The sequence below is a fragment of the Schistocerca cancellata genome, chromosome 1 (assembly GCF_023864275.1).
Source record: "Schistocerca cancellata isolate TAMUIC-IGC-003103 chromosome 1, iqSchCanc2.1, whole genome shotgun sequence".
Classification (NCBI taxonomy): domain Eukaryota; kingdom Metazoa; phylum Arthropoda; class Insecta; order Orthoptera; family Acrididae; genus Schistocerca; species Schistocerca cancellata.
The window spans coordinates 1,069,898,746-1,069,922,673 of record NC_064626.1 but is presented as its reverse complement, the minus strand read 5'-3'; the positions used below and the strand labels follow the sequence as shown (position 1 = coordinate 1,069,922,673).

Sequence of the window (23,928 nt, the reverse complement as noted above, 5' to 3'; positions counted from 1 at the left end):
GGTAGATGCTATTTTTCCTGACTTCCGGAAGGCGTTCGATACAGTTCCGCACTGTCGCCTGATAAACAAAGTAAGAGCCTACGGAATATCAGACCAGCTGTGTGGCTGGATTTAAGAGTTTTTAGCAAACAGAACACAGCATGTTGTTATCAATGGAGAGACGTCTACAGACGTTAAATTAACCTCTGGCGTGCCACAGGGGAGTGTTATGGGATCATTGCTTTTTACAATATATATAAATGACCTAGTAGACAGTGTCGGAAGTTCCATGCGGCTTTTCGCGGATGATGCTGTAGTATACAGAGAAGTTGCAGCATTAGAAAATTGTAGTGAAATGCAGGAAGATCTGCAGCGGATAGGCACTTGGTGCAGGGAGTGGCAACTGACCCTTAACATAGACAAATGTAATGTATTGCGAATACATAGAAAGAAGGATCCTTTATTGTATGATTATATGGTAGCGGAACAAACACTGGTAGCAGTTACTTCTGTAAAATATCTGGGAGTATGCGTGCGGAACGATTTGAAGTGGAATGATCATATAAAATTAATTGTTGGTAAGGCGGGTACCAGGTTGAGATTCATTGGGAGAGTCCTTAGAAAATGTAGTCCATCAACAAAGGAGGTGGCTTACAAAACACTCGTTCGACCTATACCTGAGTATTGCTCATCAGTGTGGGATCCGTACCAGATCGGGTTGACGGAGAAGATAGAGACGATCCAAAGAAGAGCGGCGCGTTTCGTCACAGGGTTATTTGGTAACCGTGATAGCGTTACGGAGATGTTTAACAAACTCAAGTGGCAGACTCTGCAAGAGAGGCGCTCTGCATCGCGGTGTAGCTTGCTCGCCAGGTTTCGAGAGGGTGCGTTTCTGGATGAGGTATCGAATATATTGCTTCCCCCTACTTATACCTCCCGAGGAGATCACGAATGTAAAATTAGAGAGATTAGAGCGCGCACAGAGGCTTTCAGACAGTCGTTCTTCCCGCGAACCATACGCGACTGGAACAGGAAAGGGAGATAATGACAGTGGCACGTAAAGTGCCCTCCGCCACACACCGTTGGGTGGCTTGCGGAGTATAAATGTAGATGTAGATGTAGAAATCGAGAGTCGGTGAGATTTTTTCTGCCGCGACAGACAAGCATGCATCGGTTTTGGAGGAGGCGTGAACCGAAGCGATGCCAGCCATCTGCCACGCCCACGCGGCGTCTATTCTGGTGAGAGCAGATGGGCGGACGCTGCGCTCCTCCCCCCCTGATATATTTCGGGTGGTGAGACCGGCGTCTCTGACGCAAGACGCCCCGACACAGCTGGGCGCCTCCAACTCCAACCGGGGCAGGATGCGGCTGTCGCCCGTCTCTCTGAAACTCGCACACACACACACACACACACACACACACAGACACACATTCCTTCGCTGCTAGGTGACCCGCAATTAGCTACACCTCGAGAACTTTCTGTCCCCCAACGACGCATATCTTTGTGTTGGCAGAGGCCGCCAGCTGGGACTTCATTAAGAGCGCTCGCTCGCCACCACTGCCATGACCCACTACCTGTGCTGTGACACATGGCCACGCACCTGCTGCCGCATTCTTATGGCCAGCGAATAGCCGAAGCGCCGAGATTTCTTCTAGACACAGAGCCCGGTCAATGGTTCTGACATCCTTATACCAGCTCCGTAACACCGTATCGTGTTGGACTTATTCTACAGTACACTCCATAGCCCACCTAATGGTGTGTGGCCGAGGGTACTTCCACTACGAATAACTGACCCCGCCTACCCTGTCCCATTTGCGAATGTCGCGTGGGAACTATGATTATCGGTACGCCTCTGTATTGGCTCTAATTTCTCGAATTTTCTCGTTGCGGTTATTACACGAGATTTATGTGGGAGGAAGTAATATGTTGCCCAATTCTTCCCTAAAAGTGCTCTATCAAAATGTCAATGATGAACCTCTCCTTGATACACAACGGCACTCTTGTAACATCTGCCAGTGAAGTGTGTTTAGCATCTCAATTAACAGTAACGTTCCTATCACACTTCCTTGCGCTATTCCGGAAATTACCTTTACATCCCTCTATTTTGTTCCGTTATTCAGACAACACATTCGCACTCGAAGAATCACAAACGCCTGTTGCATAATTTTGCTTCAAAAGATTTACTTTTCACATTCCCGGTACAGGTTCCGCGACTTCGGGTTCGATCCCCAGTGCCTAGCGCTTTTTCTCGCAATGCTTCGTTTTATATGATAAATGGAAACTTACATCGTGATTTAGATTCCACGGTAAGCTTTGGGGGTGGGGAGAGGGGCAAGGACGCATAGTTCAGCCAGCTATCAGATCAAAAAGGTGTGGTGACGTACTGTGACGTTCAGATCGATTTTCAACAACCACATGTACATACAAACTCTGTAAATCACTTGACGTGGATGTCAGAGACTATTTAGCACTGTATTGCACTTTAGGGTGTCTTCCTGTTCCGACAGTGTCGATTTTATAGCTCCTTTTTTATACACGTCATTGTTAACATAAAAGCTGTTCAGCACATTACTACTTGTGCTGAAGGCTACCTGAAATAATACTCGTTAGTATCCAGCTAAGCATCTTCTCACTTCACTATTATATGAGGTAATACCTTCTCCTCTGTAGATACAGTGAGGATGTAGTACCACCATTATTCAGCTCTAGCTACACTAAAATATCTGGTATAGGGAAGGAAAACCTTTGTCTCTATCTCTAATACGTAGACAATATTTATGGAATAATCCGCACACATATTAAAAACCCAAATACACAGTACCGGTTCCTTATGAACCAGCTCTCGGCTTTTTGGGCCATCCTCAGAGAGCATAACGCGAAACAGACAGTCCACACAACATTAATACAAAGATTGTATTTCCACAGAAATGTGACCTTTTAGGCTATATATTTGCACGAAAACCACAAGCACCACAAGCATGAAGTATGAAAAAATAAACCTTATACTGCATTGCACCAAACATTAAAGTATAAGAATATGCTGGCCATAACAGTAAAGAAGTGAGCACTGGCACAAACTACTATGCTATACGGGCAATAACAAAAATGGTTCAAATGGCTCTGAGCACTATGGGACTTAACATCTGAGGTCATCAGTCCCCTAGAACTTAGAACTACTTAAACCTAACCAACCGAAGGACATCACATACATCCATGCGCGAGGCAGGATTCGAACCTGCGACCGTAGCGGTCGCGCGGTTGAAGACTGAAGCGCCTAGAACCGCTCGACCACAGCGGCCGGCGGTAAAATAACAGTTGAATGTGATGAACATGGAAAAAGAATAGGGGGCAGAGGGGAGGAAGGAGTGGGTGACGACCAGTTACACTGTTTACAACAAGTATATTATGCTGAGAGCTACTTTAGCAAGGGGGAATAATAAAATTGTGTTTCATCATTAAAGACTGCCAGGACTCTGTGATCGGAGTTTACTGATAGCCATTATTTCAAGTAATGCCAGTTTCCTGCCTTCATTTGCTCTACGGAGAACTTACATTCATTCAGAGCATGTTCAGCAAAGGTGGAATCATTATTTTTCAGTCCCCAATTCATTCAATTTTCAGCCAGTCTAATAGTTATAATCTCACATGAAAGACTAATATACAATTTGTCACGTACATTGTACAAAATCCCGCAAATTCCGCTCTCATCTAAAGGTGTAATTTTATCTTTGCTGTTTGAGCAGAATTTGGGTAACAGCATTCTTAGCACAGAAAGCATACAGAATGGGGATCCATTTGTTGTCAGTGAGATTTAGTGTCTTCTGAGGAGGATACAGGACTGCTGTTATCACCTGTCTCTTCTTTCTACTGCGTAATCAATTAGACGCGCACTATATAACCACTCCTGTAAGCAACTTCTTTATTTGTTTTAATTCAGTAACAAATTCTGCTCTAGTTTGTGATATAGATTGCGCGGGGTGCGCTATGGAGTGCATGGCTACCTATTTGTGTGTTGCAGGATGCTGGGCATTGTCTGTAGAAGTTAATGTGTATTAAAGCAAACGAAAACGGACCCCTCATAAAAAAATGGCTCTGAGCACTATGGGACTTAACATCTATGGTCATCAGTCCCCTAGAACTTAGAACTACTTAAACCTAACTAACCTAAGGACAGCACACAACACCCAGCCATCACGAGGCAGAGAAAATCCCTGACCCCGCCGGGAATCGAACCCGGGAACCCGGGCGTGGGAAGCGAGAACGCTACCACACGACCACGAGATGCGGGCGACCCCTCATCACTGGAGAGGAAGATGTCTAGTCGTACATAGCAAAGGTGAACAGGATGGTATGCGGACTGTCAGTCTGTACGAGAGCTGTGAAGAGCTGCTGGATAGCTGCCAGCAGACGGCCCTGGATAGCGCACAAGACTCCAGTTGCGCCACGACTGGCCGCAGGAGGCGTGTGTGGGGGCGGTGGGGGTGGAGGCAGGGGATGCGACGCCTCGTTTACGTCGCGAACGAGCTGCTCCGCTGCGCTCAGCACCGAAATTGCGGCGAAATTACAACCGTTGATTCAGCGCGGGATTATGACATCTGGGTATCGCCGCCTACATTTAGAGTCCAGGTTCGAGTGCCAACAGTCTGTAACTTCCCACTCTGCGAGCCGGCGCCGACTTTATAAATGCACCAGTTCAGGATTTCTGTGCTGCCGCTGCGGCAGTTCATACGTTTCCCCTGATAAGCTGCAAGCGAGAACAGCACAACAGAGGCAGTATTTTGCTCGCACAGAGAGTAATGGGAAGCACGGCTGCTTCCGAAACAAATCTATCCACCAAATGAATGTCTGGAAGTTAGGAACGTGGGACAATTCGAGATTTCCAGACAGTCTGTCAAACAAAAATGTAGAGCTGGTTCGTCTTTTCCGGCACAGATATCCAGCACCAAGGCAATTTCAGTACAAGGAGATTTCACGAAATTCGAAGTAGTTTGTGAATGCACGCTACGGGTCCACTCTATTCTTCAGCAACCCCCAGAGTCCAACTGAACACGGTTATGCTCCTATTTTACGGAAAGCCAAACACGGACAGAAAAAAATGGCCATTGTAACAAACAAAGAAACTTTTTCTACTGAAGTTGCACATTAATACAAACAAATTTTTTCTGACATGCCTGAGGGCATACTATACAAACTGAGTATTGAAACCAGTTAAAACATCATAATATTTCTATTCTGACGCTTAACACATATTTTGCTTTCGGCTGCGCCAAGAGCTTATTTTAACATGACTGAATATTTGGAAGAAATAATGAAGTTTGACTTACAGTAAAAGATTATCATGTTATTTATATCTTGAGATTGAAGCTCTCTCTTGTGTCCGTGTTTACTTACAAATAAATTTGTTTTTGGACAAATTTCGCCTTGAGCAAGCACAATTTTTACTTCTTTTTCGTACATACATGTTTCCCTGAAGTTACACCATCATCGGTGAATTTTCATTCTATTAAACAGCAGTAAAAATTTTGTTCACTTTTTATACATACAGAAATTACAATTTTTAAAAAGTATTCACAGATCTGAGAACAGACAGATTTTTTTATATACCTTGCTACCACTTGCTGCGGTTTCCTGTAATTTGCCTGAATAGCGGTTTTTCTTTCACAGTTTTTCATTTTCGGTATAAAAAGCTTTCTACGTTGAGCTATCTATGGTTGCGGATAACAAACCATGAAAGAAAAGCAGCTATAACGCAAAACACAGAAAACCACAAAGCCACAGCATATGGTACCAACGTATATATAATAAAATGTGCCTGTTTTCAAATTTGTGAATGCTTTCTTAAAAACTGAAATTTCTACATGTGGAGATAATAAAGAGCAATTTTCCTGTTATTTAATAGCAAGAAAATAAAAAAAACCGACTGATGATACTGTTGCTTCAACGAAACATATCTGGCTAATAAGAAGTAAAAATTGTGTTTGCTCAAGACCGAACCTATACAAAAACAAATTTTGGCGTTACGATCTCCTCCGTTCTTCTTCAGTACCGATAACAGTTTTAGTAAAATTTCAGAGATTCAGTATTGTTTGCTTAAATTTTTTAAAGAAAAAAATAAGGGTTGTTTTTATGTACAGGGCAATAAAGGGCAAGGCACTACTACCAAAATCCCATCACTGATTCTCCCTGGCGATATTATGTGTAAATGTTTGGCGAACAGTGATGGGAGTGCTGTGTCACTGTCGGAAAAGCTCAACAGGGTAACAAGAAACACTGAAAAAACCACCAGAGAAATTGCTAGTAAAATCTTCTAGTATATTAGACCGCTCACGCTTAACTTCTTCCAGACTATCGACGTTTCGAGTCCTCTGCTGGGGGGTCTTCTTCAGCATCTTCTGCCGTTCATGGTTAACGTCTCGAAGAAAATACCAGCAGACGGCTCGAAATTCGATCGTAGACGATTTCACCTTTAATGATAGCGGTCACGAAGGTCTGCCGACTGACAGCGGACAAAAAGTTTGTAATAATTTCGAGGGAAATAGCACTCTGTCCTGCAAATTAGGACTAACAGTTTGCTTCGTAACGCTGAACGTGTTTCTCATACAGTTTAACTCGTTTCCTTGCAGGCACGAAACAAGGAACAGGAAGCAGAGGTCCTGCAGTGGATAGAAGACGTCCTGGGCGAGAAGCTGCCCTCCCAGCCCTACGAGGACGTGCTGCGAGACGGAGTCGTCCTCTGCAAGCTCATCAACAAGATCGCGCCCAACTCCGTCAAGAAGATACAGCCCAAGGGGACCAACTTCCAGCTCATGGAGAATGTTCAGAGGTGACGGACCATTTCGTAATCAAAAATGAAATATCGTAGTCTCCGCGCATCCACTGATTCAGACCATTACGAAATATACAGCAAATGTATTCGCAGCTGCAAATATTAACCACCTTCTGCTGTGTATTAGAATAACAACAATGAAAATTTGTCCCGGACCAGGACTCGAACCCGTATTTCCCGCTTTACCTTAACCGCTTCGGCCATCCGTGCACGAATCACGACCAGACCCAAACTTCCATATTCCCTCGTCCTTAAGTCACAACCTGCACGCGTATATTACGTGTATTCCCGTACAGGAAGGACATATTTATTGAGAGTCGAGGGACTGGTATTGGTGAATGAGTACGAAATAGCAGAGTCTGTGTTATTAAGAAGTACGATGTAGTGTTCCTTCGTACGTGTAGGCATTACAAAGTAGACAAAAACCACGATTCTCTAATATCGTACGGTTGAAACATTAATGAAAATCGCACAGACGTCATAAAATTAAAGCCGATGAAGAATCGGAGGAAGTAATATTTCATGACCGGTAACAGGATAAACACGATTGGATACTTCTGTGGATGTAATGAGATCTGCTACGTATAGGAAAACATTGTACTGTAGAAAGTTAAAAAAAAATTAAAGGTGGGTAGCTTGCTGGAATTCGAGATTTATCGAAGTCTGGATATACGGGAATACTACTTTTTAAACAGCAACATTTACTGTCTCATCTACTACGTCCGAACCGGTTTATACGTTTGCACACCACACAGCTGCGCGGGATTAGCCGAGCCGTCTCAGGCGCTGCAGTCATGGACTGTGGGGCTGGTCCCGGCGGAGGTTCGAGTCTTCCCTCGGGCATGGGTGTGTATGTTTGTCCTTAGGATAATTTAGGTTAAGTAGTGTGTAAGCTTAGGGACTGATGACCTTAGCAGTTAAGTCCCATAAGATTTCACACACTTTTGAACATTTGAACACACACACACACACACACACACACACACACACACGTCGCTACTTTGTTATGTTGAAGGAATTAAAATATTTATCGGAGCCGTCGGAGTTCGAGGTGTGTGTTCAGAGCAACACAAACGCAGAAGTCAATGGTGTCTGAAGGCGGGAAAACCGGTAAAACCCGCTTTATGTCAGTTTCCGTTACATTGAAATGTTAGTTGAGATCATAACGCGAATAAAACGACCTTTCACTCTCAAAACAAATATGTGTTTTAACAATTAAAGGATAATTAATTTAGAGAGAGTTGCACTAATTATTTATTCAAATCACGACCGGTTTCGGTATGTTAAAAACACAACTTGAGATGTTTGAAATTATTCTGTTTGGTAACACATAACATGCGGTCTGGCCAGCCAATGGAAGCGCTCACTGCATGTTGGTGGACAGAACGTGGTTGACGTTCCTACCGTGCGGCTGCCCGGCGGCGGTCAATTTCCGTCAATATGCAGTGATTGGAGCTTTTGCACTGACGGGCCCGACCGCATTTTATATGTTACCAAATACAATAATTTTACACATCTGAAGACGGAATTTTAAAATCCCGAAACCGGTCGTACTTTCAATAAATAATTAATCATGCTTCTCAGTTGCGGATGTCCTACGTACCAAAACTTGTACAGTGAAAGAAACATTTATTGCACAACTGTTAGTTTCTCCATGTTTAGAGAGAGCTGCTGGTCTGCAACTGTTTACTGAATTAATGAACAACCGCTCTAGTTGCTAATGTGTTCTTCACTTTGGTCCATGACCGGTTTCGGCTTTTATATTTTAGCCATTATCGAATGGACCTGAAAATTATGCTGCGGTGATGCTTTCGACGTCGTTTTATCACAGCATAGTTTTCAGATCCACTTGAAAATGGCTTAAATATAAAAGCTGAAACGGGACGTGGACCAAAATAAAGAACAAATTAGCAACCGGTGCTGATATTCATTAATATTACGCAACTATTCAAAATGTACTAATAAAAGATGGCATGTTATGGCTAAGGTGTGTTCATGTGGCCTGTTTGTGAAGCTAATCAGCGTATGTGCAGGACATCTCCATTCTAAAACCAGCGGACTCGCATTCGGGAGGCGACGGTTCAATCCCGCGTCTGGCCATTCTGATTTAGGTTTTCCGTGATTTCCCTAAATCGCTCCAGGCTAATGCCGGGATGGTTCCTTTGAAAGGGCGCGGCCGACTTCCTTCCCCGTCCTTCCCTAATCCGATGAGATCGATGACCTCGCTGTCTGGTCTCCTCCCCCAAACAACCAGTGACAACGGCGCTGTGCATAAACTAGGCTTAACACTTGTCAGTAATAGTTTAAATCAGCTCTTACCAGTATAATATTTAGGAGTCATCCCTTCTTCAGCAATTGATTGCCATCCCTTCTGTCACGTTTAAACGAAGCTTTTTAACTGATTTTTCTGTAGAATGAGGAGAATTTCTTTGTTTGTACTGCACTTGAAAGTTCATAAAAAGTACTGACAGCCTTGTTTCTGGTAAACTGGTGTGCATATTGTAGGGAGCTCATGTTTGTCCATTACTTTGGGATTTTAGAATTATGCTCATTCCTCGTTCTCTCGTTGCTATGAGATTTCAAATTACAAGAAAAATCTGAGATATTGCTCTTGAGTCTACGTTGATGCTTCAGAGAGGGGTGGATACGAAGGAAGATGTACAACAAAAACGAATAGTATATCTTGTCCGTAAGCTTAAAATTACGGGAGTGTAGGATAGAGCTTCATCACTGTCTCAAATATTTTCGCCTTCAATCTAAGATAACGAAGGATAAAATACATTGCTTTGCTTTCTCTTAAAGTAATCGTCTCCCAAAAATACTACATTTAAAATTTAAAGGGGAGTAAATAATCTGCAGAGAGTAAGATACTAGTACTGTATTACGTACGTTAATGAACACTGAACTGAGACATGCTTACTATGAACAATTCTTTCCCCTGCTAGGGGCACTGCTCTCAGATTGAATTATTATTTCTGCGAGGTAGATGAATGAGAAAGTGCAGTCTTTGCAGTACACTAATCTTCTAACCTGTGTCATCATTTTCAGATGGACTCCCATTATGTATAAGGAAGATGGATAGTTAAATATCACTCACTTTAATATCATAATCTTTGTCACCTTTTTGTAAGTTATACGTCAGATTTGACAGCATGTGTGTACTGGTGAAATATTTGATCAGAGAACTACAGCGATGATTGCTGGAGGGACAGGAAGTATCTTACTGTCGATGTTCCCTCCTATTGGTCATTGGTATTGGTCATTTACGCTGAAAACATTGTAGCTAGTTTTTACAAGAGCAGTATCACCCACTGCAATTTCATGCTCCTAATATTCAACGGAAGTGACATGTGCTCTGTCTTCCAGGTTCCAAGACGCTATCCGCAAGTATGGTGTGCCCGATGAGGAGATCTTCCAGACAGCTGATCTGTTTGAGAGGCGCAACATCCCTCAGGTGACGCTCTGTCTGTACGCCCTTGGCAGAATTGTGAGTACTGCGTTTCTACTACATAACTTTCCCTATGTCGGTTGTTTGTAACATAAATGAATGTATTTACGTCAAGGTGTAAGCTAATTCTTTCGTTCACTACACCGTACACGCCTTTCAATACGAGTATGTCGCCATTTGAAGAGCAATATGTGATACTGCTTGCCATCTGAAGGGGCGCTTATTTCAAATAGGCACTACTTCCATTTTTGTTATTCTTTTTAATAATCCTTTAGTTTCTCTTATATTCATTTCACTCTTCTTTGTTTTCTTAGTGATTACCATTTTTTATTTCCTAAGTGTTACTGCTCTCCTTTCTTTTCTTTCTTAATAGCGAGGCACAATTGTCGTCAATGACTTCAAACCTGTCAATTTATTATGTGTTGTTGCAGTTGTGTATCCGAAGACTGTTTTGATGTTGCTCTTCATGCTAGTCTGTTCTGTGGACTTCTCTTCGTCTTTGCATCACTATTCCAACGATTTGGACCTGCTCACTATCTTAAAGTCTCACTCTCCACGTACTTTTGATTACTTATACTCACAGAAAACTGGCTGTTGATGCATGTACTTCTATTTTATTATCTAACTCTTTTATTCCATAAAATATATATTTGCAATATCTACTCCCTCACTACATGTGACACATTTTTCCCGTCTTCAGCATCTCTTACAAATCTTGTGCTGCCTTTTTCTTTTTGAATTTCTCAAACGGGGGTCCTTTTGCTGGATTATCCTCGTTTCAATAGCCTATAGATATTTCTGTTTTTTCGCGTATCTATACATTGTATTTCGAGCCCCTCTTGTCGACAGCAACAAATCATGCACAGGGTGTTTCAGAATGACGTTTTAAGAGTTTGGTGACAGGTTTCTTATGCCAAAACTAGAAACATATATCCAGTAAACATTAGTTCTGAAATACATATCTTAAGAGCTCTGAGCACTCGTTCATTCTCGATACGCGAAATATGTATCTTCTACAGCAAGTTCTTTGCTTTCCATATTTTGGAAGGAGATAGTACGGACCAAAAACTGAAAAAGTCTACCAAACATGGGCTCTAAAGTGCATACCACATGAGCTTGTACAGTGGAAGAAATGTATTTCACAGCAGCGAAGGTGAATAAGTGCTCATAGTTCTTAAGGTATGTGTTTTAGAGACCATGTTTACTGATATTTTTGTGGTTTGGTGTAAGGAAGCTGTCCTCAATTTTTAGAATGTCGTTCTGAAACACCCTGTAGAAGCCAGACTTAAGAGTGGTGCGATTGTGTTACCTGGTTTCCCGCTGGAAGAAAAGTTTTACAGGGGTTCAGAAGAAGATTTTGGTACTTTTTGGGACTGTTATAATTCAAGACGTATTCCTACTACTGGGAACTGAATGCAGCTTTCTCAGTCATGTCTGACATTTTATTTTTATTTGTTTATTCGTTCAATCATTCATCTCGGGAAAATCGGACCATTTACGATCAAATTTGCATTTACGTAGTTCATCGCGTCTGTTACTTAAGTATGCTTCTTTTTCTACACCGAATCTTATTCTAAGTTTACAACGTTACCATACCACTTTTTCTTTTCTTTTTTTGTTTATTCCTAGTTGTACCATTCAAATATTTCATTGGATCCTGTACGGCAGTGAGAAGCGCGCTGTTGATACAGAATTCGATTGCTAGATTTTTCGGTCAGAGACGATAGTGAAATGTTACGTCGTAGCCCACTCTAATCTGTCCTCCTGCGAAACCACATACAATGGGAGGTACCAATCTCAAATGAAATGATCACGTGGCATCTTTCTTAACTAAACTAGAGAGTTAGCCATGGCCTTTGAACATTTGAGCGAGAAAATGCTTCAGATAAGCGACTAAAAAAGTCAGTGAAGCGCTACAAGCATTTTTTTTTTAATACACGATTCTAGAGAACGCCCAGAGGGTTCTCCTGCAAGGCTCAATAGCTATCGACAACAACCAGTATGAAAAATATTTAGAAGTGACTTCGACCAATAAAACTATGGTTTTGTATGAACTTCCTAAAACATACATGGCTACGTGTAAAGTTCTATGAAGGCTACGGTGGAGATACGCACATAAATCGATGATTGGTGGAGTCGACAGGAGTATCTGCAGAGACTATGGAGAAATAGCAAATCTACAGTCTTTAAGTTACATTCGTGATAGAGACTACATTACAACACTTACAAAATTCATGAGGATACGTTTGTCTCCTCTCGTTACTAAGTATATACAGGGTGATCAAAAAGTCAGTATAAATTTGAAAACTTAATAAACCACGGAATAATGTAGATAGAGAGGTAAAAATTGACACACATGCTTGGGATGACATGGGGTTTTATCAGAACAAAAAAAAAAAACCACACAGTTCACAAAATGTCCGACAGATGGCGCTGGACAGCAAAACTGCTACCGTGACGGGTGAGAGGTACGCCGATATGTTACGGAATCGCATCACCCCCGCCTCGCTGATAAACACCTGCTGGAACGTACGATGTTTATGCAGGATGGCGCTCCACCCCATATTGCTAGACGCATGAAAGATCTCTTGCGCCCGTCGTTTGGTGATGATCGTGTGCTCAGCCGCCACTTTCGTCATGCTTGGCCTCCCAGGTCCCCAGACCTCAGTCCGTGCGATTATTGGCTTTGGGGTTACCTGAAGTCGCAAGTGTATCGTGATCGACCAACATCTCTAGGGATGCTGAAAGACAACATCCGACGCCAATGCCTCACCATAACTCCGGACATGCTTTACAGTGCTGTTCACAACATGATTCCTCGACTACAGCAATTGTTGAGCAATGATGGTGGACATATTGAGCATTTCCTGTAAAGAACATCATCTTTGCTTTGTCTTACTTTGTAATGCTAATTATTGCTAGTCTGACCAGATGAAGCGCCATCTGTCGGACATTTTCTGAACTTTTGTATTTTTTTGGGTCTAATAAAACCACATGTCATTCCAAGCATGTGTGTCAATTTGAACCTCTCTATCTACATTATTCCGTGATTTATTCAGTTTTCAAATTTATACTGACTTTTTGATCAGCCGGTAAATTGGGAGGGTCTGTATTAAAATCTCAGTATAAGCAATTACATTTAAAGCATTCTGAAAAAAAACTGAAGTATTCAAAGTTTTAATCACATTTTAATTTATTTAAACAATGTTGAATAGGCGCACTGACCCCTAAACCTTTGGACGCGATGTGCTCATAGGAAACGTCATTATGACATTGTACTGCTTCACCACGTGCGTCTTTTCGGGGCTGTATTAGGCCCTGACTTCATCTTTATGGATGACAGTACACGACCGCATCGAACAGCGCAGGTAGAGTAGCTCTTGAAACGAGAGGATATTCGGCGCATAGACTTGCCTGCCCGTTTCCCCGACTTAAGTTCGATCGATGACTTGTGGGGTGCGCCGGCCAGAGTGGCCGTGCGGTTCTAGCGCTACAGTCTGGAACCGAGCGACCGCTACGGTCGCAGGTTCGAATCCTGCCTCGTGCATGGATGTGTGTGATGTCCTTAGGTTAGTTATATTTAATTAGTTCTAAGTTCTGGGCGACTGGTGACCTCAGAAGTTAAGTCGCATAGTGCTCAGAGCCATTTGAACATGTGGGGTGCATTGGGGAGACGTATTCCAACACGTCAATAAGCACCGACGACAATCCAACAGTTGTCAACCGCGCTGCTGAAGGAATGGAACGCGCTACCATTATAATTCCTTACCAACCTTGCAGCCAGCATGGGAGCACGTGTTCGAGCATGCAGTGTCGGCTGAGGTGATAACATAACCTATTAAGAACCATGTCCTGCCTTTTTGTAATGTCCAGGGGACCATCATGAACCTCGATGATTTCAGTGTAATTTTTGTTTTTGAATGAAAGTGAATTTCTGTTCGTCTGCGTATTTCTTTCAGTCACATTCTGCACTATTCTGTAACAGTTCTTTCTATGTGTAGTCCAACTTTCATCGAGCTATGTTACTTGGCGGAAGTTACTTTCGTCCTTAGATTTTGCACAACAATGTATGTTACTTCCCCCTCTGGCAATGTTACTTGTCAAGTTGAAGCGTCGTTCGGAGTCACTAATAAACTGCAGATGCAGCTGTAACTGAACTTGTGAGTCAGGTCACAGATTTGAGGAAGGCAGAAACATGCCACCAACAGTACGATACCAACTGTAAACAACAGTCTTCTCAAGCACTGCTTTACTCTCTCTGTCGTATCCCATCGCTCCAGCAACATCCGCACACCCCATCTCATTTAACGACAAGACTGCTTCCGTACAATACTCGTGAGTCGTTTCCGTTCTGCTCAGTACTTTCTCTTCTTCTCGTTACCAATTAAAATAGTTCGTCCACCTCTCTCCGATATCAGATGTAGATAATTTTCATCACCGAGATTTCACAGGCAAAGGTTTGAGAAACTTTAGCCCTTGATCAGAGGACGTTGCGGCAGTTTCTTGTGTTAAATTTCAAACTTCTCCGCAGTGCCTTGTAGCACCTGTGCTTCTTCTTCTTCTTCTTCTTCTTCTTCTGTATCTCTTCAAAGACTAAACTGGGACAAACGGTGTTTTGGAGTATAGTTCGCGCCTAATGTGTATCCGATAATTCTTCGAAAATGTTCATAAAGCTTCTGTTGCATGTTTTATTATACCCAAAAGTAGTTTTTTTTGCAAATGTTGATAAAACTCTAAATCCTAGCTTTTTCTACTTTGCAATAATGGTTAATAAGTGATGTGTCAATACAAAAACTTTCATTTGCACTAATTTCTTCACGTGTGGGTCCACAGCCTCCTCCACTGCCTCTACGTAATGTGTGAATGCTAAAACAATTTTATATGTTAGTTTCATTGGTACAATTAATAGTAATGATGTGAAAGGAGTGATTTTCCTTTCACATTACATGATCGTGTGTAAATAATGGTACATGCTGACAATTTACAAGTGTCTTTTTTTAAATGTAGATGTGAGTTAGTAGTTTATACCAACCATTTTTACACACAGCGAAATTAGAAATACTCTTGAAGAGAAGAATTTCTAAAGGAGGAACTTTTTAATTTATTTTCAAATTTAACTTCGCTGACTCTCAGATATTTTATCTCTGAGTAAGTGACCAAACATTTTTGTGGCAGTATTGTGCATCTCCTTTTGCACTAACGACAACCTCACGGTGGAATACTATTAAATACTATTTTTTCTTCTGTAATTGACATTGTTTATTTTGTTTTCCTTTCGAAATGCAGTGGATTATTTACAACAAACTTCATGAGGGGATAAACATGCTCCTTAAACAGATGCCTATAATATAAACAGATGCCTATAATATGATTGTGAGTGGGCACACATTATTCTTACAGCACGTTTTTTAGCAAGGAAACTTCTGTTCTTAGAGATGAGTTACTCCATACGACATTATTTAATGAAATTGCGAGGATTACGTCAACTTACTTTTTTGTCCCTCCCAAAGATTTTCAGTTATTCGAAGTGCAAATGTGGCTGAACTAATTTGTTTTAGGAGTTCCAAAACATATTTTTTTTCAGTTTAAATTCTCATCAAAATTGACACTTAACAATTCCTAATTTCCACCATGGTTATTATTATTTAGTCACCATGTGTTAAGCTTTTCACTGGTGTAGATCCGAATATGCAGAACCAAATTGTGTCTTTTTTAACTGAGAGTGAGGCCATTCGCAGAAAATCACTCAGTAAGAGCTTTAAGAACATTATTTACAATTTCTTCTATTGCTGTACGTACGTTTCTGTTATTACAGTACTTGTGACATCCGAAAAAAAGAATTACATATGTGAGTCACAATAGTGGACCAAGGTTTGAGCCCGTTAGAATCCCACACGTGATTTCTCTTCAGTCAGAAGAATATCCCCTGCTTACATTGGTTGAATTATTAAGTAGAACGATGTGCTTTTATTTTGGTTAGTTATGACATTATCCAATGGTTGGCTGTACTATCAAATCCATAAAACGTCAGTTTATCTAGGAGAATATTATGATTCATACAGTTAAATGTCTTTAATAGGTTACTGTAATCTGTCAGAAACTTTTCATAGAAACAAACTTTACATTACTGGCCAGTTTCGGCCTGTGCCCATTTAAAATGCAGTTTTATCGGTGAAACAAGTATCGTAGAACTAAAAAGTTCTTAAATACGACATACATTCCAGCGTTGCAGCTGTATTTGAAAATGGCCACAAGCTGAATCTGCTCGGTAATGTAATACGTGATGCAATAAAGTTCATCCATACAAAAACATTTCTTAGAGCGTATGGTCAATACATTAAATGATTTTAATAAACTTTGACATCATTATAGAACACAATGATCGTATTTAGTATTTTAATAAAAAGCAGTCCAGACTGCAATAAAATTTCATTTTTAATGGTGATTATTGGTTTCGGCCTATAAGACCTTCCAAGATTCTGAAATACATAACGTTTCAAGTAGCACATGTATGACACACTTATCCACCTGAAAAGCTGCCATTAAAGCAACATAACGTGTTACCCAGGTGACGTGACGAGTCTGTGCACGGAGCCGTTCTCACTAACCGCTCACTAGGTTAGCAAGGATCAGGAGCTATGAACGGGAAGTTTCACCCACTGTTCCTCACGTGATCCATAATAAAAACGAAAAAAAGAAACTCGTAATGTACATGAATATATAATATAATATTTTTTAGATTCTATGTTGTGGCATGTTTTCATGCACAATATGAGGATTTTCTGTTTATACACACGCAATTTGTGGATTTTAATAGTTTTTATTAGGGGCCGCATGAGGAACAGTGTGTGGAACTACCCCTTTATAGTCCCTAACCTTTGCTAACTAGTCAGCAATTCTGGGTAGGTACCAGTCGGTACAACGCACGGATCCATGCACAACTGCTCATGCCATCCTCGTAATACATCATCTTATATTGAAATTATCTCGATTTTATGTTAGTTTTTAAGGTGGATAAATGTTTTTCATACATGACCCATATAAATGATAAACTTTAAGACAAAAAAACGACGCACCACGAAGGAATTATCCGAATGGGAGGCAAGTCAGTAGGTGTTATGTTCATGTACAGACAGGTAAATGGTTACTATTTCAGAAAAAATGTATGATTTATTCCAGAGAAAGAGGTTCACAATTTGAGCAAGTCAATAACGCGTTGGTCTACCTCTGGCCATTATGTCAGAAGTTATTTGGCTTGGCACTGATTTGTAGACTTGTTAGATGTCCTCCCGTTTTTAGAAGTCCTCCTGAGGCATTTTACACCAAACTATGTCCAACCGGCGCGTTAGGTCGTCACAATCCCGAGCTGGCTGTAATGATCCAAACATTCTCAACTGGGGAGAGATTCGACAACCTTGATGGCCATGGTACGTTCGAGCTAGCACGAAGACAAGCAGTATAACCTCTCGCCGTGTGTGGGCGGTTTATAATCTTGCTGAAACATAATGTAAAACTGCGCTGTAAGAGCGCCGCAGATGACAACCAAAGGGATTCTGCGATGATAAGAAGTGACATCCCAGACCATCACTCCTGGCTGTCGGGTCGCATTTCGGGCGAGAGTCAGGCTGGTATCCCACGCTGTCTGAGGTGTCTCCAAACAGGTTTCCGATTGTCATCGGGGCTCACTTCGAAGTGAGACCCACCACCACTGAGGACAATTCTACTCCATTCAATAAGATTCCAGGCCGAATATAAATCAATGTCATGCCGAATAACTGTTTGCATAAGGGCCAGAGGTGGATCAGTGCGTTATTGACTTGCTTAATTTGTGAAGCTCTTTTCCTTGAATATATATATATATTGGCCACGACATCTTGGTAGATGATTGTTGCAGTGTCTGTGTGTTTATGGGTTGCGTTTTTTCGTATGACTTGTCAAGCTAATGGCAGCACGGCATCACTTGCCGCAATTGTCACAAGTGTATCTGTCTGCTGAGGCAGGAACAGTGGTAGCATTGCGAAGCTTTTTCTGCCTTAATCTGTCTAACAAGCCTTCATCATGCTTCGACATTCCAGATGATATATCATCACGCCACTCTGGTCTCTTGCTAGCCCGTGCCTCCCATCTGTTTCTGTCGATTCCAGAGCTCTCCATATCTCGTTTACAGGAATCCTTGAACCTCAGTACAGGACGTCCTACAGGTCTTTTGGCTATAGAGATCTCTCCAAGCATCACCTCACGTGGTAATCTGTCAGGATCCATACGGTTGACGTGTCCCAGCCAGCGGAGTCGTCTCTGCTTCAAGATATCTGAAATACTGTTGCAGTTAGTTTTAGATAGCACTGCTTCGTTGGTCACTCGGTCCTTCCACGTTGCTCCGAGGATGGATCTCAGGCACCGCATGTGGAAAGCTTTAAGGCGACGTTGCTGAATAACTCATACAGTTTTTCTGAAACTGTAATCATTTGTTCGTCTGTACACGCACATCACAGCTACCGATTTCTGTCCCATTCAGATAACTTCTTCGTTGGTGTGTGTGTGGGTGGTTTTTTTTCTTTCTTAGACTGCATATTTCAGTGCCGTGGTCTGAGGATGCTCCTATAGAGCGAAACTGGTAACCAGAATTAAAAAATGGAAATTTATTACACTCTGAACTCCTTTTTATTTGAAAATAAAAAAAAAAAAAATATTTTAGCGTTCAGTAACATTTGTTTTCGGCCTTAAAAACAAGCAACGTGAAACTTTCTCTCGCATACAACAACAATTGTGCGGCTGCTCCCGGCGGAGGTTCGAGTCCTCCCTCGGGTATGGGTGTGTGTGTTTGTCCTTAGGATAATTTAGGTTAGGGTACTGTGAAAGCTCAGGGACTGATAACCTTAGCAGTTAAGTCCCATAAGATTTCACACACATTTGAACAACAACAATTTGTTCAGTCAAACTTGGGAATTCCAACCTGGAAATTCAGGGAAATCTTTTGACTACACAAACTTGCCACACCCTGCATGGCCTCAGGGGTACAGTAAGTGTGCTCGAGCAACATTAATTTCCGTGTATCTGAAGCGCTCGCTCGCTTTGCAGACGCAGAAGCACCCCGAGTACACGGGCCCGAGGTTGGGGCCCAAGATGGCGGAGGAGCACAAGCGCGAGTTCACCGAAGAGCAGCTGCGCGCGCACGAGGCGCACCTCAACCTGCAGATGGGCTACAACAAGGGCGCCTCGCAGGCGGGGCTCGGCTCCTTCGGCAACACGAGGCACATGTAGGCGCTGCTCTACGCCGTCTGAGTGCGCCGGCTGCACCGCAAGACACCTGCTGCAAGCCCGCTCTAGTCGCCTCACGGGCAGCCGCTGGGAGCAAACTGACGTGCTAGAGCCGACACTACCACCATCACACACCAAAACACACACACACACACACACTTTTAACTCAACAACAATTAAAACACACACACACACACACTTTTAACTCAACAACAATTAAGTTACACGTCAGTCTATTCTTAAAACAACTTTGCATTCTTTGTTACATCAAGCAGAAAACACAGTAAATATCTATAAAAGTTGTGCAGTATCGGTGTAAGCTACGCGCGACAATAAATGTATGTGCCAGGTGATGGTTACTGTACCTTAGATGCATTCATCACCCCAACGTGCGATATTCACAATTACGTCTCGAATTCGCGTCCTATACCCCGGAAAAAAGATGGGGAAGCATTTGTATGACGCCTAAAATACAGTAACCGCCACCGTTCAGGACTGAAACTTCCTTACTCTTCACAGAATTTCATATCAAAATAACTTTCATTCTTAGAAACGGTAGTTTAAGTAATTTTTGTGTGTACTTAACACGTGTACGCCACGTTTTGTATTTTAACTTAGGACTTAAATGTACTTACAATGTAAAAAGTAACACAGGAAAGAAATTTCTGCAACACTATATTTTGTGCTCTAATGACTGTCTTGTACTATAATTAGGCCACTCACTTTCTATTTACAGTACGTTAAGAATATTAAATATTTAGATGAGTCACCATATCTCTTTTTAGATGTGTTGTGTTTATTAATAATATAACAAGCAATATGCAACGCAGTTAACAGGCAGTACCGTCATCTGTTAGCAAGTCACCATATCTATGTGTAGAGGATTCATCCAGTTACCAGAAAGCAGTTTATTTGTTGAATAAATACTTAACACGTACTATGTTTTGCACAAATTGTGATGGAAGCAAGAGAAACATACATGAATTGCAGTAAGAGACTCCCAGATTTGGTTAAACATTAAAGTCCTTTTATAAAAATTGGTAGTTTTATTTCAGTACAAACATCACTCCCTATCCTAGCTCTCCAAAGCCTACATGAACTGAGAACACGATCAAAAAAAGTATGAGAGAAATTGCTGAACTTCAACGCAAGATCCTATACCAGAGGCATACTCTGTGACTAATAAAACGACTGAATATTTTATGTCGCAAGGGGCTTGGCATGGTAGTTAACATTTCTAAGAATACAAACGTCATTCCACTCCATTCTCAAACTCTGTAACACTGTTTCAGCAACTGTGGTAATGTTATAGACAGAATTCATAATACAGAATATTCAGAGATAATACAGAATATGAAGAACTTATAAAACCATCTTTATTGCACCAGCCCGCATCTCGTGGTCGTGCGGTAGCGTTCTCGCTTCCCACGCCCGGGTTCCCGGGTTCGATTCCCGGCGGGGTCAGGGATTTTCTCTGCCTCGTGATGGCTGGGTGTTGTGTGCTGTCCTTAGGTTAGTCAGGTTTAAGTAGTTCTAAGTTCTAGGGGACTGATGACCATAGATGTTAAGTCCCATAGTGCTCAGAGGCATTTATTGCACCCACGACTGAATTCTCTCTATTTCCAGGAATACGATAGTTGTTTGAATTCTATAATTTGAATATTGAAATTCTGTAGACTCAGACAGAGTACTTCAGGTTGCTCTACAATATCTTCAAAGGTACGCGTAAACTCAAGATGTGAAATGGTCCGTATGTTTATGTTTCCAACAGTTGCTTGATGACTTAATGTTCGCACTACTTCTGGCACAGCTGAAACCTACAACTCGGCTGGACGCCATATAGAAGTTAGGTAGAACTGAGTCGAATATTCTCATCTGTTCTTCCAAAGAAAAACAGTTCTTACCCGGCCTTTGTAGCCGAGCGGTTCTAGGCGCTTCAGTCTGGAACCGCGCGACCGCTACGGTCGCAGGTTCGAATCCTGCATCGGGCATGGATATGTGTGATGCCCTTAGGTTAGTTAGGTTTAAGTAGTTCTAAGTTCTGGGGGACTGATGACCTCAGATGTTAAGTCCCATAGTGCTCAGAGCCATTTGAAAAACAGTTCTTAAGATATTCCTTTAACATTTACTGCCATAATAATTCCACATAATCTATTAAAATATTTTTCTATTTCAATCCTTTCCAACTGTGTTTACATTACATTTGCATGTGCGTTCATTCAGGTATTTATACAGTTACTCTTTTCTTATGTACTGCAAATAACAAGCAAATGAATACCTTATATACGATATTTTGTTTATTTCTGTTGCCAGTAATTTCAGGTTTTATGCGGTAATTATTGCGCCTCACATTTTTCAACACTGGAGTAATCTCATTTCACAGTTCGCTGTGGAATCTATATTTTACAAAAATGGTATATAACGTAATGGTTTATTTCCTCCAGTGCTTTTACACAAAATGTCATACAGAAAATCTTTCAAGTTACATTCTAATTTACAGGGTCAAGTATAAATATAGGAAAACGTTACTGTTATGAAGAACAAACTACTGTGACTGTGAAGTGATCCTGTGAAAGGAACACACAAAGCCTAGTCTACGTGACACTTTGTTCAATCGTTTTTGGTTTTTAATTTTCTACTAACCTTTTCCTTTATATTATACCTGCGTTATCATCTAACACAGCGTCTGCCTCCGGTAGCTGAGTAGTCAGCGCAACAGAATGTCAATCCTAAGGGCCCGGGCTCGATTCGCCGCTGGGTCGGAGATTTTCTCCGCTCAGGGACTGGGTGTTGTGTTGTCCTAATCATCATCATTTCATCCCCATCGACGCGCAAGTCGCCGAAGTGACCTCAGATCGAAAGACTTGCACCTGGCGAACGGTCTATCCTACGGGAGGACCTAGTCACACGACATTTACATTTATCTAACAGAGTGATGATTGCAGTTTCCCGAAATGTACCATGTAATGTTTTCGGCATTCCTCAGAAACAGTCATCCGCGAATCTTACTGTCAGTCTCTCTGCTGGCCCCTGAGACCGACGTCAGTAAGTGGTATGGTGGCTCTCTACCTGAAAACAGTTTTTCGAATCCCGATGGTAGAGAGAGTTACTGTCAACAGAACAGCTATAGGGCACAAAACATTAGAATGTAGACAGTATTGGCTCGCTGGATAATGTGACAATACCTTTATTTTTTATTTTTTTATTTTTTTACTTTCTTCTCCAAGGGATGTAACGGGCTGTTGCAGATGTAGCTCACTATACAGTGTATACCAGGAATGTTGAGACAAACTTCGATGATTTGTAGAGGGTGTGTTGTTCAGTGATCACGCGACTGATTGCCACGATCGCCTGTGGAGAGATGGAGCTAGCTCCTGCGTAGGACGTTCTTGTCTCCTATGAGTGGGATGCTCTGTTGCCTGGATGGCAGCTCTATCAGACATGGGTTTCCATCTGCAGTTTATTTTTCTCCTGTTTACCGAAAAGCACTGGAGATCTTAGAGCGTTCCAGGAGAAAAATAAACTGCGCATGGAAATCCGTGTCCGAAGCAGTCATCCACCGAGGAAACAGAACACCGCGTTCATAGCAGACAAGGCCTTCCTACACAGCCGTTAGCTCCACCTCTACACTGGCGACCGTGGCAGTCAGTCGCGATCACTGGATAACAAGCAACATTGCGAGACGTTCCGCCTACGATCCGTCAGCATACAAAGAGACATTTCCACCGAAGGGGTGTCCTGGTGGCAGGCACCATCGCCTGTAACTTTGAAGCTCTGTGGCGTCTTTGGATTATGTTTCCGGACGGGGATTCCTATCCTCGATTTGTTCCTAAGGACACCCTCTGCACCCCTCGAAGTTTGACGCTACATTTCAGGGACACCCTTTAGAGTCTTGGTTCTTTACCGCCAATTACAAGGCGATCTGGTAGTTGAGCAGAAGGGAGGTCCTACTGAGGGGCAGAAGGGGGGTCCTACTGAGAATAAATAGGAAGATTAACGGCGTCCGCTATCTCATGTGTGTGTGTGTGTGTGTGTGTGTGTGTGTGTGTGTGTGTGTCGCGCGCGCGTGCGAGCGTCTGTTCAAAAATGGTTGAAATTGGCCCTGAGCACTATGGGACTTAACATCTGTGGTCATCAGTCCCCTAGAACTTAGAACTACTTAAACCTAACTAACCTAAGGACATCACACGCATCCATGCCCGAGGCAGGATTCGAACCTGCGACCGTAGCGGTCACGCAGTTCCAGACTGAACGAGCGTCTGTAATGTGACTAGTGTCCTGAGTTTAAATACATACAGCTAATCCAGAATTTCGGACATGCAAGGTGTGTCATGAATTGTCTAGTTATTCTTTAATGCCCTGTCGACGAGAAGGTCATTAGCGACGGAGGACAGGTCCGAGCAGGATAGTGATGGA

The 23,928-nt window shown here is 42.2% G+C and overlaps 2 protein-coding genes across 2 annotated transcripts in view; one reads left to right on the top strand and one right to left on the bottom strand.

Annotated features, from left to right (window-relative positions):
* LOC126090817 (muscle-specific protein 20) overlaps positions 1 to 20,549 on the top strand; it is a 36,666-nt gene extending 16,117 nt beyond the window's left edge. Inside the window, exons 2-4 of the mRNA XM_049907014.1 lie at positions 6,604 to 6,803; positions 10,173 to 10,293; positions 19,333 to 20,549. Of these exons, the coding sequence (XP_049762971.1) occupies positions 6,604 to 6,803; positions 10,173 to 10,293; positions 19,333 to 19,515 (504 nt within the window). The 3' untranslated portion in view covers positions 19,516 to 20,549. The remainder of the gene's footprint in view (positions 1 to 6,603; positions 6,804 to 10,172; positions 10,294 to 19,332) is intronic.
* LOC126090801 (muscle-specific protein 20-like) overlaps positions 1 to 23,928 on the bottom strand; it is a 164,760-nt gene that overhangs the window by 88,912 nt on the left and 51,920 nt on the right. The gene's annotated exons all lie outside the window — the stretch shown is intronic.